Raw genomic sequence first — 18716 nt, forward strand, 5'->3', positions numbered from 1 at the left:
CATAATTGTGCAGTTACTAAAAACTATGTAATAATTAGATGAGTTAACAGAAAGGAATCTAGAAACTAATTACAAGAGAAATTTTAAAGTAATTACACAGAGGCATGCATGATAAAGATTTAGGATCTGAGTATACATTACTTTTCAATTCAGTCTTCATCACATAACTTATGTTTTCCAAATACTTTCTGATAATTTTTATGATCAAGTTACTTTTATTCTATACAACTCACTTGTCCCTATTAAAGAATAAAACAACTCTAGCTATACTATTTAAATCTGTCTTTCCCCATTAATTTGGTATGCTTAAAGAAGTGTTATTTAATTAAAAAATTTTTCCCAATAACTGAAGTAATATAAAAGCTTTAGGAAAAAAAATTTAATTAGCCTTTTTTTAATTAGCATCTCTAAAATGTAGAATTGAGATTTTTATTGATGATTCAGAGACTTCATTACAAGAATCATTTGTTGCACTCAACCTCCTTTGCTGATTGGCACCATAACTTCAGCAATCTTCCCTTCGCCCACTTCCTAATTTGTTGTTTTCCCTTTATTTTTTATCTTCACTGGGCTGGGGAAAAATGTACTCTTAAGAGGTGGCCTGTGGAACTACATGAATTTTGAATTCATAGCCTTTGTGACATCTATTTTAGCTGCCCAAAGACCTGGTTCTTGGTTGTGTTCCAAAGAATTGAGGTCCCTAGATAAAAGGCTGTTGGGTAAGGCATAACTCTATTTTAGTAGTCTTCTCTGTGATGCTCCCTAGTAGAACTTTTGGGAGCTTTTTTTAGAGTGACAATATCTATATTTTAGAGATGACAAAATTAAATTCATCATGGTCAAATGATTTTCCTCATTCAGTAAAGCAGACTAGAATTCATATTCTTTAGGTTTCCAGCCACTTATTGAGTCCACTAGACCACATTGTCTCTATACTTAAAAAAGCATTATGGTACTTTTAGCAGTCTGTGAGGAAGCAATTCTTTGAAATGATACTATTTAAATCTATCTTTATCAATACTATCTCTGTTGTAACTCTTTTTTCTCTGCTGGGACATATTTTTCTAGTCCAAATACCAAAATGGTGAAATTCAAAAAAGGAGATAGCGTAGGCCTCCGATTGGCTGGTGGAAATGATGTTGGGATATTCGTTGCTGGTATTCAAGAAGGAACCTCAGCAGAACAAGAAGGTCTACAAGAAGGAGACCAGATTTTAAAGGTAAATATGGTTATTGATAGAGTGTTGTCTTATGTATTGGAATTAGTTGAGAAAAAATAAAATTTAAACTATTGATTTAAAACACAGAGAACAGAACAAATAAGTTCATAGGGTTGTAATAGGTGAGAAGTTTTCATTGATGATAAACATTGCTTACCAATTTTTCTTTGGTCTCTACCTCTAGAAACCATGGAGCTGTAATAACTAGGGTCAGATTTTGAAAGAAAGAGAGTTGTTAGTTATTTGAGAATTTCTTTAATAATCTGTACACTTAGGAAGACGGCTTTCTTTCTGTTTTAGCCTTTGATTCTATGACTTTTATAGTAAACTCCAACTATTCAAAAAGTTTGTTTTAAAATAGTTTGAGCAAAATATTTTTTTTTCCTTAAAACAAATGAGCTTTCATTTTTGTAGGGAGAGAGTCACTGCCTTAAGTAAATATTTTTTCATATAGTAATAGTTCAAAATGTGGTTTTCTGATTAATCAGCTATGCACTGATATATTCATCACACAAAGGCTATAAATTAAAATTTCATGTAGTTTCACAAGCCATTTCTTATGGTACATTTTTTTCCATCCCAGTGAACATAAAAAAATGAAGGGAAAAAAAACAAATTAGAATTGGGGGAAGGGAAAAATGCTAGAGCTGGGCACTATGAGAAGTGACAATTAACTAAAAGTTACCATATTTACTAGGTATGACTTATTTTCATCCCCCCCCCAAAGCTTTATCATTGCTCATTCTTTTTTAAACATTGCTGTCAATTCCCACAGACTCCATCTCTGCCAAATAGAACCCTCCCATATATCAGTGAGGTAAAGTTAAGCAAAATAATTCAATATATTGACTTCTCTGTCTATAATCTACCACCTGTGTGGTGAGAGGTTATGACCAGTTTTCAAAGAATTTAAATGCTAAGACAGGACCACTAAAATGGCTATAATGATAATAATAATTCAGGATCCTTTAGTACCTATAAAAATAATTTACAACTGCATTGTAGATATTTAGAAGTACTAGTTACTTAATCTTTCTACAAGCATTTATTGTTAGGCAGTGTGGGGATACAAGACAAACAAAAATAAAGTTACTGCCCTCTAGGAACTTGTATTCTGATCAGGAAAGTCAGTAAACGAAAAAAGAATTAAAAAGTGGTGGAGTTAGTGTCTGCTTAGGATAGAGTGAATCCTTCCTGAAAATGAAGGTTCCAAGAGGAATTCACCAATGGGAGAAAGGACATAGGAACAAGTGGTTATTCCAAGGAAAGAAGGTTTTAAGCTCCGAGGGAAATTGGGTCTTGTTTTTAGAACACTGGATAAACCAGCCTTGTTGTTTGAATTTCTTGTGCTGGACTGTTAGCATAAGGTCATTGAATCTTCAGTTTTACTCTGAACAAATATAAAGAAAATGCATTAGGAACATGTCTCTAGATTAAGGAGAATGATTGAGGTGATGAAGGGAAGCTGGACAGGGATATCAGATCCAGTAATCATCTTTCAAGGAAGAGAATAATAGTACAATGAGTGAACTGTATCGTCTTCTTTCTTCTTGGCTACTGGCCCCATTGTGGGAGAAAGAGATATTATTTCTGGGGCAAATGAAAGACAAACTTTGATCATGAGCTCTGCTAATGCTTTCCACTGAAATAGTAGACCTCCCCTTTGGCACCAATCAGGATTCCAGATGGGTAAATTTACCAGTGTCCCAAAGTGGGGTTGAAAAGATACTACAAAGCACTAAAAAGCATTGTTTAAAGTAGTATAGGTATTTGGCATGGTTGAAATTGAATTCAGAATATTAAAAAATTGTTGAACTAATAATACTCTTTTAATAAACTTATACATGAAAAAGATGAGTGTCTGGAATGATGCAAGACCAAAAGAATACAATGACCTAGAAATTTGGCAGACTTCAGAGACATTTATGCTCCCCAAAAAGTTCTAGTAAAAAAAAGCTGTGGCATCACCTCAGGAATAGTTGCATTTTTTTGAGTTAGATGCCAAAGACAAGTGTTTTTTCAATATGTGGAAAGTAATAGCATTCGACATTTATACTTAGTGTTTTGTTTCCTGGTGTCGGCTTGGCAATGTGGGAGAAACTGTAGGATCTAGCTTTTTCATCTAAATGATCTTAACCTGAGATTAGGAAGTAGATGGGCCTTATTATCATGCCCAACTAAATTTAATTAATTATCCCCCTATCTCCCTACCCCCAATACCCAATTCTGCAAAGCAGAGGGGAATGACATTGCCTTTTGTGGGAAAAACAAAACAAAAACTAAGTTGAATTAATGAATTGTAATCTGCGGCTGATACAGTGTACTCTTCAGGCACCGAACAGACATGGATACACCCCTTTGACTAATAAATAGCTAATGAAAGAAGATATTTTGTTAAGAGAGCATTATGCAAGCTAACCTTACATATAAAAATGCTACAGTTGCTTTTCCTAATTTAGTTTGAGGAATAATTTGTGTCCAAAAATATTATCTCTTAGTTAATTATTTCTTTTTTGCATCAGGTGAACACCCAGGATTTCAGAGGCCTGGTTAGAGAGGATGCTGTTCTCTACCTTTTAGAAATTCCCAAAGGTGAAATGGTGACTATACTAGCTCAGAGCAGAGCAGATGGTAAGGACATTTTTCTTTATGTTGAGAAAATTGATTTGATCATTTGTGGGCCCATTGTGGATTGAGTCTTGGGAGGCACCTTTGGAAGGAAAAGAGACCGGGGAAGCACTAGAATAGAGCTTTGTATAGATGTAAGTAATGGATATAATTTCATTAACTGAATACTAACAATTAGTATATTGCTGAACAGAGAGGCTGCCTTGAGGAGCTGCACCTGAAAGGGTGGTTGGTTCTCCAGTTTTTAGCCTTACTTCATTGTAAATACATTATTACCTTTTGTCTTAAAGAGGAGGCATGTCTCAGCACCTTTGAATTAAGGCAGAGTAATGGAGAAAAGGGAAGACATTTATCAAATTCTGCGCTAATGGGCTGAATTCCCAAGAGAAATGATTTCATAGAGACGGGGCGAGTCACAGACAGTGAGGGATTATCATGGCCAGCCAATCTAAAGGGTGCTTCTCTTTTTCAGTGTATAGGGACATTCTGGCCTGTGGCAGAGGGGACTCATTTTTCATCAGGAGCCACTTTGAATGTGAGAAAGAATCACCTCAGAGCTTAGCATTCACAAGAGGGGAGATATTCAGAGTTGTAGATACGCTCTATGATGGCAAGCTGGGTAATTGGCTGGCTGTGAGAATCGGAAATGAACTGGAAAAAGGCTTAATTCCAAATAAAAGCAGGTATGTGAAATACTACATTCATAAATGCTCCAGAAAAGCAAAAATCCCCAATCCTTGGTCATCTTATTTTTATATAAATTATACATTTATCATAAAGTACTTTGCCTTCATCTCTTTCCTAAAAATTGGGCTTAGAGATGAAAGGGAACTGCCATCGATCCATCAACTCACTTGTTATGTATGTTTGACATGGACACAACTGTTCTACCTCATGTTGACATTTGAATCATTTCCAAGGGAATATCTGTTCTCTGACTGTACATGGCTGAAACTATGAGTACATAGTGTACATATTGGGAATAAGCAGTCTTTGTCTGGAATTTGAGTTGTCATTCAACCCAAACTCCTGGGAAAAATATAAGGCTAAGAACCTTTTATATACTCAGTAAAATTTTGATAATTAATTGACCTTGGACTGACCTAAAAAAGTAGAGAATGGTGCACAAGCACTTTCTTTTTCTCTCTCTCTCTCTCTCTTTTTTTTGATTAAAACCCTTACCTTCCATCCTGGAATCAAAATACTGTGCATTGATTCCAAGGCAGAAGAGTGGTAAGGGCTAGGCAATGTGGGTCAAGTGAGTTGCCCAGGGTCACACAGCTAGGAAGTGTCTGAGACCAGATTTGAACTTAGTACCTCCTATCTCTAGGCCTGGTCTACTGAGCTACCCAGCTTTCCCCTCTTTTTTAAAAAATTAAATTTAATTAAATTTTTTTTCTCCTCTCCAGTAAAAAAAAAGGTAGGGAAAAAAAAAACCATTTGTAACAAATATACAGTCAAACAAATCAAATTCTCACAATGGCCTTGTCCAAAAAGTATATTTTAATTTGTACTTTGAATCCTTCACCTTTCTTTGGGTGGGTAATAAGAGAAGTACTTTCTATGATAACAATGACTTCAGATTTAAGTATTTCCTTGAAAGTAATGTTAGCCTACTCTAAAATAAAAGTTGTTTGTGTGTCTTTTACATATTTTCTACCAAATTGGTTTTAGCTGGACTATTTTTGGCTCTTTATCCTTCCTTCTCTATGTCTCTGTTCTTTGGGTATAAAAGTTATCAAATTATCAATTCTCTTAAGTAGCTTAAGTTTATAACTACTGTTGACCAAGATCTTCATCCATCTTCTACATAACTACTCATGCAAAAGTCTAAAATTTGCACCAGGCTGAATAATAGAAAAAAGCTAATCCCACCCCACAATTGCACAAAAATCAGGTGGAAATCTAAGGGAAGGGAGCAGGCAGAAAATAGCCTTACTACCACTAGAAACAGACCAAGGAAACATTTAGTCTTATAAGCTCTCTGCCTGGTAGCAATAAGGGAATCCTTATTAGAGAAATCCTGTGGAATAGGGTGTGTTGTTCATGGTCAGTAATCTATATAGAACGTTCTTTCTCTGGAAGAATATAGCATTCTTTGTCCTTGTGAGTTGTCCCAGATAATTGTATTGCTAAGAGTAGCTAAGTCATAGTTGATTATCATAAAATATTGCTGTTTCTGGGTACAGTGTTCTCACAAGTCTACTTATTTCACTAAATCAGTTCATGCAGAACTTTCTAGCTTTTTCTGAAATTATCCTATTTACCATTTCTTATAGCACAATAGCATTCCATCACCAGCATATATCACACATTGTTCATCCATTCCCCCATTTATGGACATCCTCTCAATTTTCAATTCTTGGCCACCACAAAAAGAGCTACTCTTAAGTATTTTTGTACTAGTAGGTCCTTTCCCCCTTTTTATGATTTCTTTGGTATACAGACCCAATAGTGGTATTATAGGATCAAAGGGTATGTACAGTTTTATAGCCCTCTGAAAATAGTTCCAAATTGCCCTCCAGAAGGGTTAGATCAGTTCACAACTCTACCATTAATGCATTGCTATCCCAATATTAAAATTTTTAAATAAAAGCTTCAAAGGAAGGAAATAAAAGGATAAATAACTTAGAAGTGAAAGTTGTAAACTTTTTTTTTTAGCTTACCTGAGTAAGGAGACCTAAATAATGGACTTTTTTGAAAACTAGGGATAGATTCAACAGAAATCTGTGATCCTATAAGATCACAAGGAATGTTAGAATAAGATCAAAAGATAATAAAAATAAAAAAGTTAAACTCTCTTATCAAAAACAATTGATCTGGTAAACATGTCAAGTAAAGCATCCTCTGACTCCATGAAAACCATGATTTTAATATAATGTAAGGTTGGAGTTTATGAGTCAAGAATTCATAGACAAAAAATTGCCTAGATATATTAGAATCAAAAGGCAAAGTAAAGACAAAAAGATTCCACTGGTTATCTGAAAAAAAATCCCCCCAAAATCCCCCAAAATGAAATCCCAGGGTTCTCCAAAGCCAAAGAAAAATGTACTACATACATGCATCTAGGAAGAAGCAGTTTAAGTACTAAGAAAACAAAGATTGACTCAAAACTTGCAATTTATACTACAAATTATGGAAAAGCTATTTTCTATAAAATATTGTGAAAGGCAAAAGATAAATGCTTACATCCTAGAATTACTTGTACTGAAAAACAGAGCATAAACCTTATTTGGGTTGGGTAGGGAATAGATCTTTAATAGAATTGAGAATTTCTAAGCATTTCTGATAAAAAAAGATCAGGGCTAAGTAGGAGATACTAAGTAGGAGAAGAATCAAGAGAAATCTAGAAAAGAAATTTTCTAGTACTACTACCATTTTAATGGGGGAAGATCACAAGTGTCCATTCAAAACCTGTTGCTCAAAGGATATTTAAAAAGTTAAATGAGAAAATCAGAGGTCCTGAATGAAGAATGGTTGTATTTTGACAATGTGAAGGAAAAGTTATGAAAGTATAAAGGAAATAATTATAATAATGTTGAACAGAAGGAGGAGGAATCTATTTCTCATAATTGGGATACTTGAGATTATACAAAAATGCAGGAAGGGAAGAGAGTGAGCAACAGACCTCACTTATCTGAAATTGGCAAAGCACGGTTGAACCCATTTAGAATTTGGGTTTGGAAATAAAATAAAGGGCATCAATCTGGGATCATTATAAGTTGTGGGATTGATATATAAGACCAAAAAAATACTATTTTCATAGAGACAGAACCAAATGATACAGGATCTCAGCAGTCCAGTTGAGTTGTGTGACTAAATACTGTAAAGCAAATTATTGAACAGGTAAGGTAATTCAAGAGGCAGCTAGTTGTATGGAGAAGGAATAACTGTATGCAAAACAAACTTCCCAAACCTGAAGGTGAGAAGGATTAAAAGATTGTTTGGGGGGGGGGGGTGGAGAGAAAAGAACTAGAATCTAAAAAGGAGTTCATCAAATGGGAAATGGGTCGATGAATTTTGGTATAGAAATATAATGGAATATTCTTTCTCCACAAAGAATTACCAAAGAGGTGATTTCAGAGAATCCTGGGTGGTATAAATCATTCGGTGTGATGTACCCAGAACTTGGATAACAATTTTTTTTTTTAAACTAGGTCAGCAACATTGTTAAAAAAACAACTTAGAACAACTTATGTGACCAATATGATGACCAATTATGTTTCCAAAAACATCAACTGACAGATGTTGGGCACCATGTTGGTTCATTTTGTCTGACTGTGCATATTTGAAACAAGGATTATTTTTCTTTTTTTACTTTATTGGTTTGGAGGAAAAGAGAGATAATAATAATCTAAAAAAATGGAAAATGTTTTAAAAAACAGTGAAGGAAATAAAAAGAAGTTCAGAAAGATACAGAGACCAGGAAAATAGACATCAAAGTAATGTGTGACTTCTAATATATACTTAAAAAAAACAAGTCTTATACAAATAAATAGAGATTTACAGTTTCAAAAACAATCCTCGTGTGTTAATGGAAATACCTTTTTTAAGATTTAAGCACATAAGAAGCAAAATTTTTATTAATTTTTAAAATTTATAACATTGTTTTTTAGTGTAAATTCTGTTTCTTGGTATGATATGCATCTAACAGCCCTTTTTTAGATTCAGAAATTTAATTCCTGTTTAATTAATTTTTTTTTTAGAGCTGAACAAATGGCAAGTGTACAGAATGCTCAAAGAGATAACTCTGGAGACAGGGCAGATTTCTGGAGAATGCGTGGTCAGAGATCTGGAGTCAAAAAGAATCTGAGGAAGAGTCGGGAGGATCTGACTGCTATAGTATCTGTTAGCACCAAATTCCCAGCTTATGAAAGGGTTCTACTTCGAGAGGGTGAGGAACAGAGAAGTGATTTTTTTTTCTTCTATGATGTCCAGTTTACCTTCAGAATAGAGTTGTGTTAAGATCTAGTTTAACAGATTACTGGTAATTATTGAGACCTTAAACCATGCCAATTTCTTAATAAAAATATTTTTGAAATTCTCTAACAAGGGAATATTGTTAGATTTCCAATATTTTTCCTAATCAGATGTTTGTATCCTAACCCTTCCTACTTTAAGTTTATCATCACAAAAGAGAGCAAGCATTACAGAATATTTTGTAGTTGCATAGACATCTTTTTTTTTTTTTTAAGTAGCCTGCTTATATGGAAAACCTCTTTTGGTATTTAATTTCATGATGGAAATTTTGTTTTTACTTTGAAAAAATGTTTTCTGGTTTTTATATTCCTGATTTCTCATGTGATAAGCACCTGACAATTCTTTTCTGGCTTCAGAAATTTAGTTCCCTGGTTCCTCTTGCTCTCTCACTCTTGCTCTTAAGTGACCAGTGTGCAGTATACGTGCTCAGAGCAACAACTGGAGACAGGACAGATATCTGAATTTTAAATTTAGGAGGGAAACACAACTTTTTTTCTTGGGGGGGGGGGGGGAGATTCTTTTAAATAAGATCTATAATCTCATTGGCATGGAGAACTCCCAGTGAGCAAACTTTCTACCACTGCAGATTAGTACCTGTTCCACAACTTAGAAGATGGACCATTCAGTGGTTAAGTGACTTGTTCAAGGTCACATAGCCAAGCATATATCAGAGGCAGGATTTGAACCTATGTCTTCCTGACTCAGGGACCCTTTTGTTAGTGCCTGTTCCACATAGTTTCTCACATAAAATTTTACTATTAGGGGTGGGGGCTGTGGAAGCTAGGTAGTACAATAGAGAGAGTGCCGGACCTGAAGTTGGGAGAACCTTGGTTCAAATCTGACCTCAGATCCTTTCTATCTGTGTGACCCTGGATGAGTCATGTAACCCTGCTTGCCTAGCCTTGGCCTTTAGAGTTGTCACTAAGATAGAAAGTAAGGTTTTTTTTTTAAGTACATAAAACCACTTGGTGTGTCCAAATGTGTACAATTGTATATGTATCCTGAAGTTTTTTCTTGTCTCCTTAGCTGGTTTCAAGAGGCCTGTGGTCTTGTTTGGACCAATAGCTGATATAGCCATGGAGAAGTTGGCCAATGAATTGCCTGATCTGTTTCAAACTGCTAGTAAGTTTCACTGCCAATTTTTTTTTCATGTTTGTGTTTTTAAGTTGTTTTAGTTACTTATCTATGTGCACAAAATATGCTTTCTGGACTTTATCTCTCTAAAATAAAAAAAATACTATTTTCATAGAGACAGAACCAAAAGATGCAGGATCAGAGAAGTCCAGTGGAGTTGTGCGACTAAATACTGTGAGACAAATTATTGAACAGGTAAGCTAATTAAGGAAGCGGCTGAAGTATACAGAGCACTAGGCTTGGAGTCAGGAAGTTAAGAATTCAGAGTCAGCTTCATACTTACACTTACTAACTGTGTGGCCCTGGGCAACTTGGACAAATCACTTAACTTCTCTGCCTTAATTTCCTCATTTGTAAAAATGAGTTGGAGAAGAAAATGGAAAACCGCAATAGTATCTTTGCTAAGAAAATCTCGAATGGGATCATAAAAAGTAAATGGGGGAAACAATTCAGAGCGGTTTCTAAGAGAAAACCAGACATGGAAGCCATATGTGCAAGGATATCTAGAAGAGAGGTATAATGTTTCATATGGGGAATTGCAAGTATGATTGTCTGAATTAATGAATATGTGAATAGCCGTAATCAGAAATAAACCTGCAAAGGTTTACTGGAAACAGATTGTAAAAGCCTTTCAGTAGCAAACAGAGTTCATCTTTTCCTAAAGACAACAGGGAAGTGCTTAGTCAGACCTATGCTTTTTGTAAAAAGCAAAATTATTTTGATAGCTACATCAAAAATAGAAGGATTTGAAACAAGGAGAGATTTAATTGGTTCTTGCAGGAGTATAGGCAAGCAATAATAAGGGCCCAAACTGGGATGTTGAAGGTGTAAATTAGAAAAGTAGAAGGGTGAAAGACATCATAGAGGCAAAATCAAGAAGACTTGGTGACAGATCAGGCATGAGAGGAGAGAAAGAATAAAGAATTTGAGAGTAGCTTCAACATTGTTGATCTGGGTGACCAGAAGATGTTGTTTATCTTCATTCAAGATGGAAAAGTTAGGAGGAATGAGATTAAGAAATGAGATTATAAACTGTTATTGGATATGTTGATTTTAAGATGCATGTAAGACATCTAGATGGTGAGGTCCAAGACAGTTGATGTTGAATAATTTTAATTTAATAGAGAAATGAAAGGTAGTATGTTGGAGTTATTAAATTTGAAATGTCCAAAAGATATCCATCCCAAAGTGTTTAATGAGCAATTAAGTGTTGCAGATGTCAATGTTTCCCCTAGAGTTAGGGGAAAGAGAATGATTAATAATCAAGCAAGACACCCAGAAGTGCTCAGATGAAAAACAAAAGAATGAAGTCCCCCCGAAAACCACCTCAGAGATAAGAGGGTAGCCAACCACACTAAATGCTTCAAAGAAGTCAAGAAAAATGAGGATGGATATGATAATTGATGGAATGGAATGGAAATTAATAAAATCATCCAGAGAGTGTAGGAAGAGAAAGGGGATCAGAACAGAACCATGGAGTACACCTATTCTTGGGGCAGAGCTTGTATGCAGAGCTCACTACACAATATTAAAAATGAAATGGTTAGACAAAGAGAGGAGTAAGAGAGAACAGTGACAAAAGCTAATGGAAGCGAGGGTATCTAGCTAAAGAGGTCTAGAAGAATGAGGACAGAAAAGGCCTTATATTTAGCAATTATGAAATATTAATGATCTTGAATAGAGCAGTTGCAATCCGGTTTTGAGGTTTAGAAGTCAATGCAAGGGATTAAGAAATTGAATAAGAAGTGGGAGAGTAAGTATGGATAGCTTTTTCTCAAGAGTTTGATTATAAGATGGTAGGAAGGTATATGAGATCACTTTGGCAAGATCAGTTAAAGATTTTAATAGAAAGGAAATTATGAATGTATTTATAAGTAGCAGGTCGTTTCTGGAGTATATGTTTCTTAACAGAATCCTCACAATGTACTAATAACTTAAGATTTGTTTTGAAAGAAGTGCTGAGGAAAACATGAATATTTTGAAAAAATTGTTTCTTTATTATATTTAGGTGATTATGTCCTAATATTACCAACTGGAGCTTCTTTTGTTTGCTTTGTTTACCATCATGATATGACTGATTTCTGAACATTCAATTGTCTTATGTCTATTATACCTTTTTTCCTTTTCCTATTTTACAAAATCAACATTATCCTCTTCATAACAGAATAAACATGCTCTACTAGATGTGACTCCTAAAGCTGTGGATTTACTAAACTATACCCAGTGGTTCCCAGTTGTGATCTTCTTCAACCCAGACTCTAGACAAGGAGTGAAAACAATGAGGCAGAGGTTGAATCCTACATCTAACAAGAGTTCTCGGAAGTTATTTGACCAAGCCAATAAACTAAAAAAGACCTGTGCTCATCTTTTTACAGGTAAGCAAGCTTTCACCTGTAGTTCTTTAAATAATGGAGCAAGAAGGGTTTGGGAGGGAAGGAATAAGTGTAAACTTTAAATAGGGAATTTGGAAAAGAGTTTATGAGACTTTGAAAAGCAATGTAACCTGACAATGTGAATATGCCTTTCAAGGTCATTAGGTAATATCAGAATTCTTTTTCATAGATTTGAAAGTGACCCCAGAAGCCATCTAGTCTTACCTTCTCATTTTAAAAATGAGGAAACTGAAGTCTCGGGTGATTAAACAACTTGACAAAGATCACACAGGTGGTGTCAGAGACAGAATATAAATCTCCAAACTCTCACTCTTTAAGCAGTATTTTTTTTCTACCGTAAGACATTGCTTTTATCTAGCAGAAAGGTTTTTTGATTTGTTTCAGTTGGGATCTTGAAACCAATTGCCAGGGAAAAGGGGAGGGAGGAAGAGAATTGGGAAACTTAAATTGTTTTTACATGTAATTTGAAAAAATATTAAAATGCAAAGAGAGAGAATGAGAGAAAAAGAAACAAGGAAAGATAAAGATAAAAAAGAAACAAATTGCTCGTATGTTCTGCAGTTAAATGGCAAATTTGTATGCTCCAAATCTAAGAGCCTTTCTCTTGAACTTTTTGTGTTAGACTCTGATGAACTTGAATTATTGGTACATGAAATCATTTGTCGTATTTGGTTCCTTTAAGACTCTTGTTGATTTATCTAAACAAGTGGATGTAGATCCATTATGTGGGATGATGTTATTTTAGTGGGGTTATGGGCATTATTCACAGAATTTTGAGAGTTGGAAGGGGCCTGAGTATCCAAAGCACACAAAGGCAATTAATGTTTTGTTCCTGTTTGTAAGAGTTAAAATGTGAATATATATATATATATATATATATATACACAGAACAACTTTGAGGTTATGTTCTTCTCTATATATACGTACACACTCACTCATGCTCTCTGTGTTTCTCTTCTCTCTCTCTCTCTCTCTCTCTCTCTCTCTCTCTTTTATATATATATATATACATATATATATATAATGTTATATTCCAATGCATTTAATGTTTTGAATTATTACCATGCAAAAGCCAATAATATTGCTATATTCCTAATGCCATATCTTTTTTCCTATTTGCTTTTTAATGTTCTGTGAATGTTCATTTATAAAAATTTTAAAGATAGTCTTAAGTAAATGCCATCTTGCATAAATTGAAAAATGCAATGAAACTTATAATGTTTTTAATAACCATTACTACAGAACAAATTTACTAGAGGGGAACAAAATCATAAATTATCTAAAACCCACAAATGATCAAAATATTTTTAATTTAAAAGCATTTTTTAAACAAAAAGATCTACCTTATAAATTTTGTTTTGAAGATTTTACTTTATTCAGGCTAATTTATTTATTATCTCTGAACACCCACCAACTCAGACTGGGTGGCAATAGCCTTAAATCCTTTGGCTGAATATTGTTGAAGTGACCTAGGATTAATTTCCTATAGTAATCCATATACAAGCTATGGAATTGAGCAATATTTTAATATCATGCATGATAATCATTAAATTAGACTTATTTTCATTTTCTCATTCTAATCCTCACAACAATTCGGTGAGATTCTATCAATATTCTATGTGCTACAGATAAAGAAACTGAGGTTCAAATAGGTTGTGGTGTGTATCCTTGGTTCATACTACTAAGGAATTGTCAGTAGCAGAATTCAAATTTAGGACTTCACTGTCTAGTACTTCCTCCAGTGTTAATATGCTATAAAGATGATGATGATAAAGTCTTTTAAAAAACCCAAACATTTTCTTCTTTTGGGAGAGGCAGCATGAGATAGTGGATAGAGTGATAAAGTTGGACTGATAAAGATTCACCTCTAGCATGTAACCAGCATGTCTGTTCATATCTTTTGACCATTTGTCATTTAAGGAATGGCTCATATTATAAATTTGACAAAGTTCTCTCTATATTTTAAATATGAGGCCTCTATCCAAGAAACTGTCTATGTGTTTTCCCCCCAAATTTGCTGATTTCCTTCTAATCTTGGCTTACATTAGTTTTAATTGTACCTAAATTTTTTAATTTATTTTTTTTTCAAAATTATCCATCTTACATCTCAAAATGCTCTTTATCTCATTCATAAATTATTCTCCTTTCCACAAACCTGATAGGTAATATGTTCCTATTTTAATATGCTTATTCTTAGGTCATGTATCCATTTTGATCTTACCTTGGTTAAATGGTGTGAGATGAGGCTATATCTATTTTCTGTCAGATTGCTTTCCAGTTTCCCAACAGCTTGGATCTTTTAAAAACTTTCTGTTGTATGTCTGGTCAGTTGTTCTATCTATTTCTTATCTAGTACCACATAATTTTGGTAATTACTTCTTTGTAATACATACTATGAAAAATACTATAATTGAGGGTTTGGGGAAGAACTATATATATCTGAAAAAAGTTCTAAATCATTGATTAGAGATATGCAAATCAAAACAATTCTGAGATATATCATAACTGTCAGATTGACTAAAAATGACAAAAGGGCAAAATGATAGGTGAGATGTGGGAAAAAAATGTGGACATAATATACTGGTGGTGGAACTATGAACTGATCTAATCATTTTGGTTGGTAGTCTGGAATTATGCCTACAGAGTTTTAAAACCATTTGTTCCAGCAACACCACTATAAGGTTTGTTTTCTATGATGAACAGGGAAAAAAGAAAAAGAACCTATATGTTCTAAAATATTTATAGCAGCTTTCTTTGTGGTGGTAAAAGACTGGAAATTGAGGGGATGCCCATCAATTGGGGAATAGCAAAACTAATTGTGGCATAGAGTTGTGATTGAATACATAAGAAATCCAGAAGAAATGATGAGCAGGTTAATTTTTAAAAGAACATAGAAATATCTACATAAATTTATGAAGAGTGAAATGGGTAAGAACACTGTGTCCAACAACAGATATTTTTTGAAGAATAACTTGTTCGCCTTCATAGAACACACTGGTTTTTTTTCAATAAGCAATACATAATTTTTTAATGATACCTTCTCTAGATTAAGGAGGGAAAGGAGGGAGAGAGTTACTTAGGAATTTAGATGTAAAAACAAGTAAATCTTACAAGAACATTTAACTGGCAGGCAGACAAATTACTTAATCTATTTGAGGTTCAGGCAACTTTGTGAAGGCTATGTTATATTGGAAACATGTTGGGATTTCATGGAGTTCCCTATTTTTTAAATTAAATCAAAGGTATATTAATAAGGTTTGTTATTTTTATATAGGTAAATAATTTTATGTAATCCCTTTTTATATATGTGCTCTATAATATAGTATTTTGTGATTCTGAAAATATTCTGTCACAATTGTTATTAATGATGTTTTTAAGAGACTTTTCTGAAATAGAAGAAAGCCACAAATGTGAGTTTCTGCTATCATAATAAAATAAGAAAACCTGACTTTGCACCTCAACTTCACTCATTTATTACTTACATTGCCTTGGACATGTCATTTAACCTCCCTTTACCTTACCTCATATGCAAATTTAGAGGGCTGGAGTGATCGAGGTGTCTCCGTTAAAGCTACAATGCTTATGGTTTTAATAGCTAAATTACTGAGTTCTAATTTTATCTTGAGTCTTAAGATTTAAATATTTCTCATATAGACATACTTAGGTGATTCAATGAATAGAGCACTGGACAGAGTTCAGAAGTTTTGAGTTCAAATCCTGCCTCAGACCATTACTTGCTGAATGAACTTGGGCAAGTCACTTAATCACTTTCCTTAAAAGGCTATTGTGAGGAAGAAATCAGGTAACATATTTAAAGTGCTTCACACACTTTAAAGTACTATCTAAATGTTAGGTTTTTTTTATTATTAGTGTTTATGTTTTTGAAATTTTTTATTATGAGTATGATATTTTTAGTATTTTTGTTAATATGATAGGCCTGGTGAAATAGCAACATTTTAAGTAGAGTATCTTTTGTTAGGGAAATAGAGCCAATTTATGAAAATGTGTCTTTGTTTTCAATAGGTACAATTAATCTCAATTCAACCAATGACAGCTGGTTTGGCAGCTTAAAAGATTTAATTCACCAACAACAAGGAGAAGCAGTTTGGGTATCAGAAGGAAAGGTATTTAAAATCGATGTCCTACCACTCTATCCAACTTTCTCATTTTCAGAATCTAAATGAAGTAGTGACAGAATGATTTGTGCCCTAAAAACTGAATTAAACTTACATTTACCAAGGTTTTAAATTTAATAAATCTTTCTGCAACAAGTAGGAAACAATAAGGAACTTTGGAAAAGGCAGCCATATACAATGTATGAAAAACCTATACACAGTTCTTCTTTTTTACTTTTAAGGTACAAAGGAGTATCAAAATTCCTTTATATCCACATCAGAGTACATAGTTTTTGAAAGACATGGAGAAATTGGAAGAGCAAATTCGGGGGATGGGGTGAAGATAGTTTTAAAACTATAAGATTAGAAGCTAAAGAAATTAATTGCCTAGAGATAGAGGTAAGGAGAAATTAATAGTCCTATTTGAAACAAGTGAGTAAAGGTAGTTATAAAAATCTCTTTTGCTAGAAATATTTTAAACTAGGATAGATTCTATTGAGGTTTCTTCAGAGAGAAAATGTAATAGACATGTATCAGTTCCTTACCAACAAAGAAAACCCTGCATTGCCCAACCCCTACCATGTTTTGCTGTAGAATCAGCAAATATATGCACAACACATACACAAATGTTTTGCTTACATGAAAATTACCAAAGTCCAAGTAATTGTAGCCATAATGATAATACTTAATAATAAGAAAAGTGTCATGAACTCTTAACACAAAAATTCATGTGCAGGGATAAGAAGGGGAGAGTGGTAAGACTGTAGACAAGTAGATCAAAGGATATGACTAGAACAAACCCCCTTAGTGCAAAGGGAGAATGTTGGGAGGGGGAGAAAGACTTTTGGGAGATGAATTTCATGTGGGGCTTATAGAAAGAAGCTCCCCTACAGCTCCCCCGACTCACCCTCCCTTCCCCCCCCCCCCCCCCCCCCCCAGTTTTAAGGCGGTTAACACTGGAAGGTGAAAAGGGGCTTCCAGTCCTGGTTTCTTTGGTACCATCATCTTGAGATACATCATTGCTATTTTAAGATTTGTAGGTCTCTGAAATTGTTCATTTGTTGCGATTGACTTTAGTACACTGTATAATTGTATTCATTTTCTAAGTGAGCTAATCACTTATTGAGTTAGGTTCTGTGTGAGCTGAAAAGTTGTACATGCTATGGTTTTAGCCTTCAAGGAGCTTAAGAACTGAGTAAGAGGAAGAGATAAGCTTATAGAGTAATAGCTATAATACTAGGCAATATGTAATAAATAAGTTTCTTGTGAGTGTTGGAAGTGGAGGAAGAAAATGGGATAGAATTTGAGCTGGGCCATGAAGAATGAGGTGATCATATTTTTGTTGGTTGAATATGTGGGAGAAAGAGATTCTAGAAAAAGCAAACGTTATGAATAAAGTTATAGAATTCAGTGTCCCAGTACATTTATAGGGTGTGTTGACTACTCTAGTTAGGGAGTATTCTAGTAAAACAAGAAGGATAGGTTAGCGTGAAATTGTACAGGACCTTTGGAATTTTAGACTTGATTTAGTAGATGAGAGAACTATTGACATTTTTGAGTGATTACAGTCACATGTTAGAAGGCTTATCTAAGGTGGTATGAAGATTGGCACAAAGAAATTAGTTTGTGCCTAAGTATAGAACTAAAGATTTTAGTCAACATTTAAAACTCAAAAGGAGAGTCATTAAAATGGAATACTAAAATATTAAAGGCATTTATAAAGTCTTAACCCATCAAAGAAAAATCATTTTAAAAGATTGGTCTAATCATTCTGTGATTTTTAAAATATTCTTGAGCATTATTTTTCAATATTATTGGCAAACTCTATGAACTCCACAAAATCTTCTTTTCCTCCCTGATCCCCCAGTTGGAAGGGATGGATGATGATATGGATGACCGAATGTCCTACTTAACTGCTATGGGTGCTGACTATCTGAGCTGTGACAGCCGCTTGATCAGTGACTTTGAAGACACAGATGGAGAAGGAGGTGCATATACTGATAATGAGCTTGATGAACCAGCAGAGGAACCCCAAGTTTCTTCAATTACTCGTTCATCTGAACCAGTACTACATGAAGAGGTGAGGAATTATTCATCATTCTCTTTTTCCTTTCTTCATTCACTTATTTCAATAAGAAGAGTTTTGGTGACCTTGGCAATCATTTGTTAATAAACTAAATAGTAAAAGGTATGCATTGGTAGTCTAGATAGACAAATGCTCTGCTACGGATTCTTAAAAGTTGAATG

The 18716-nt window shown here is 34.1% G+C and overlaps 1 protein-coding gene across 6 annotated transcripts in view; it reads left to right on the plus strand.

Annotated features, from left to right (window-relative positions):
* The window catches only part of TJP2 (tight junction protein 2), a 155976-nt gene that overhangs the window by 129028 nt on the left and 8232 nt on the right, over nucleotides 1-18716 (plus strand). For all 6 annotated transcript variants that reach the window (XM_056806235.1, XM_007498574.3, XM_007498575.3 and 3 more), the window contains 9 exons: nucleotides 1069-1219; nucleotides 3742-3850; nucleotides 4320-4530; nucleotides 8554-8741; nucleotides 9854-9949; nucleotides 10077-10156; nucleotides 12126-12336; nucleotides 16378-16478; nucleotides 18337-18549. In XM_056806235.1, the coding sequence (XP_056662213.1) occupies nucleotides 1069-1219; nucleotides 3742-3850; nucleotides 4320-4530; nucleotides 8554-8741; nucleotides 9854-9949; nucleotides 10077-10156; nucleotides 12126-12336; nucleotides 16378-16478; nucleotides 18337-18549 (1360 nt within the window). The remainder of the gene's footprint in view (nucleotides 1-1068; nucleotides 1220-3741; nucleotides 3851-4319; nucleotides 4531-8553; nucleotides 8742-9853; nucleotides 9950-10076; nucleotides 10157-12125; nucleotides 12337-16377; nucleotides 16479-18336; nucleotides 18550-18716) is intronic.

This window comes from Monodelphis domestica, chromosome 7 (genome assembly GCF_027887165.1).
Source record: "Monodelphis domestica isolate mMonDom1 chromosome 7, mMonDom1.pri, whole genome shotgun sequence".
Lineage (NCBI taxonomy): Eukaryota > Metazoa > Chordata > Mammalia > Didelphimorphia > Didelphidae > Monodelphis > Monodelphis domestica.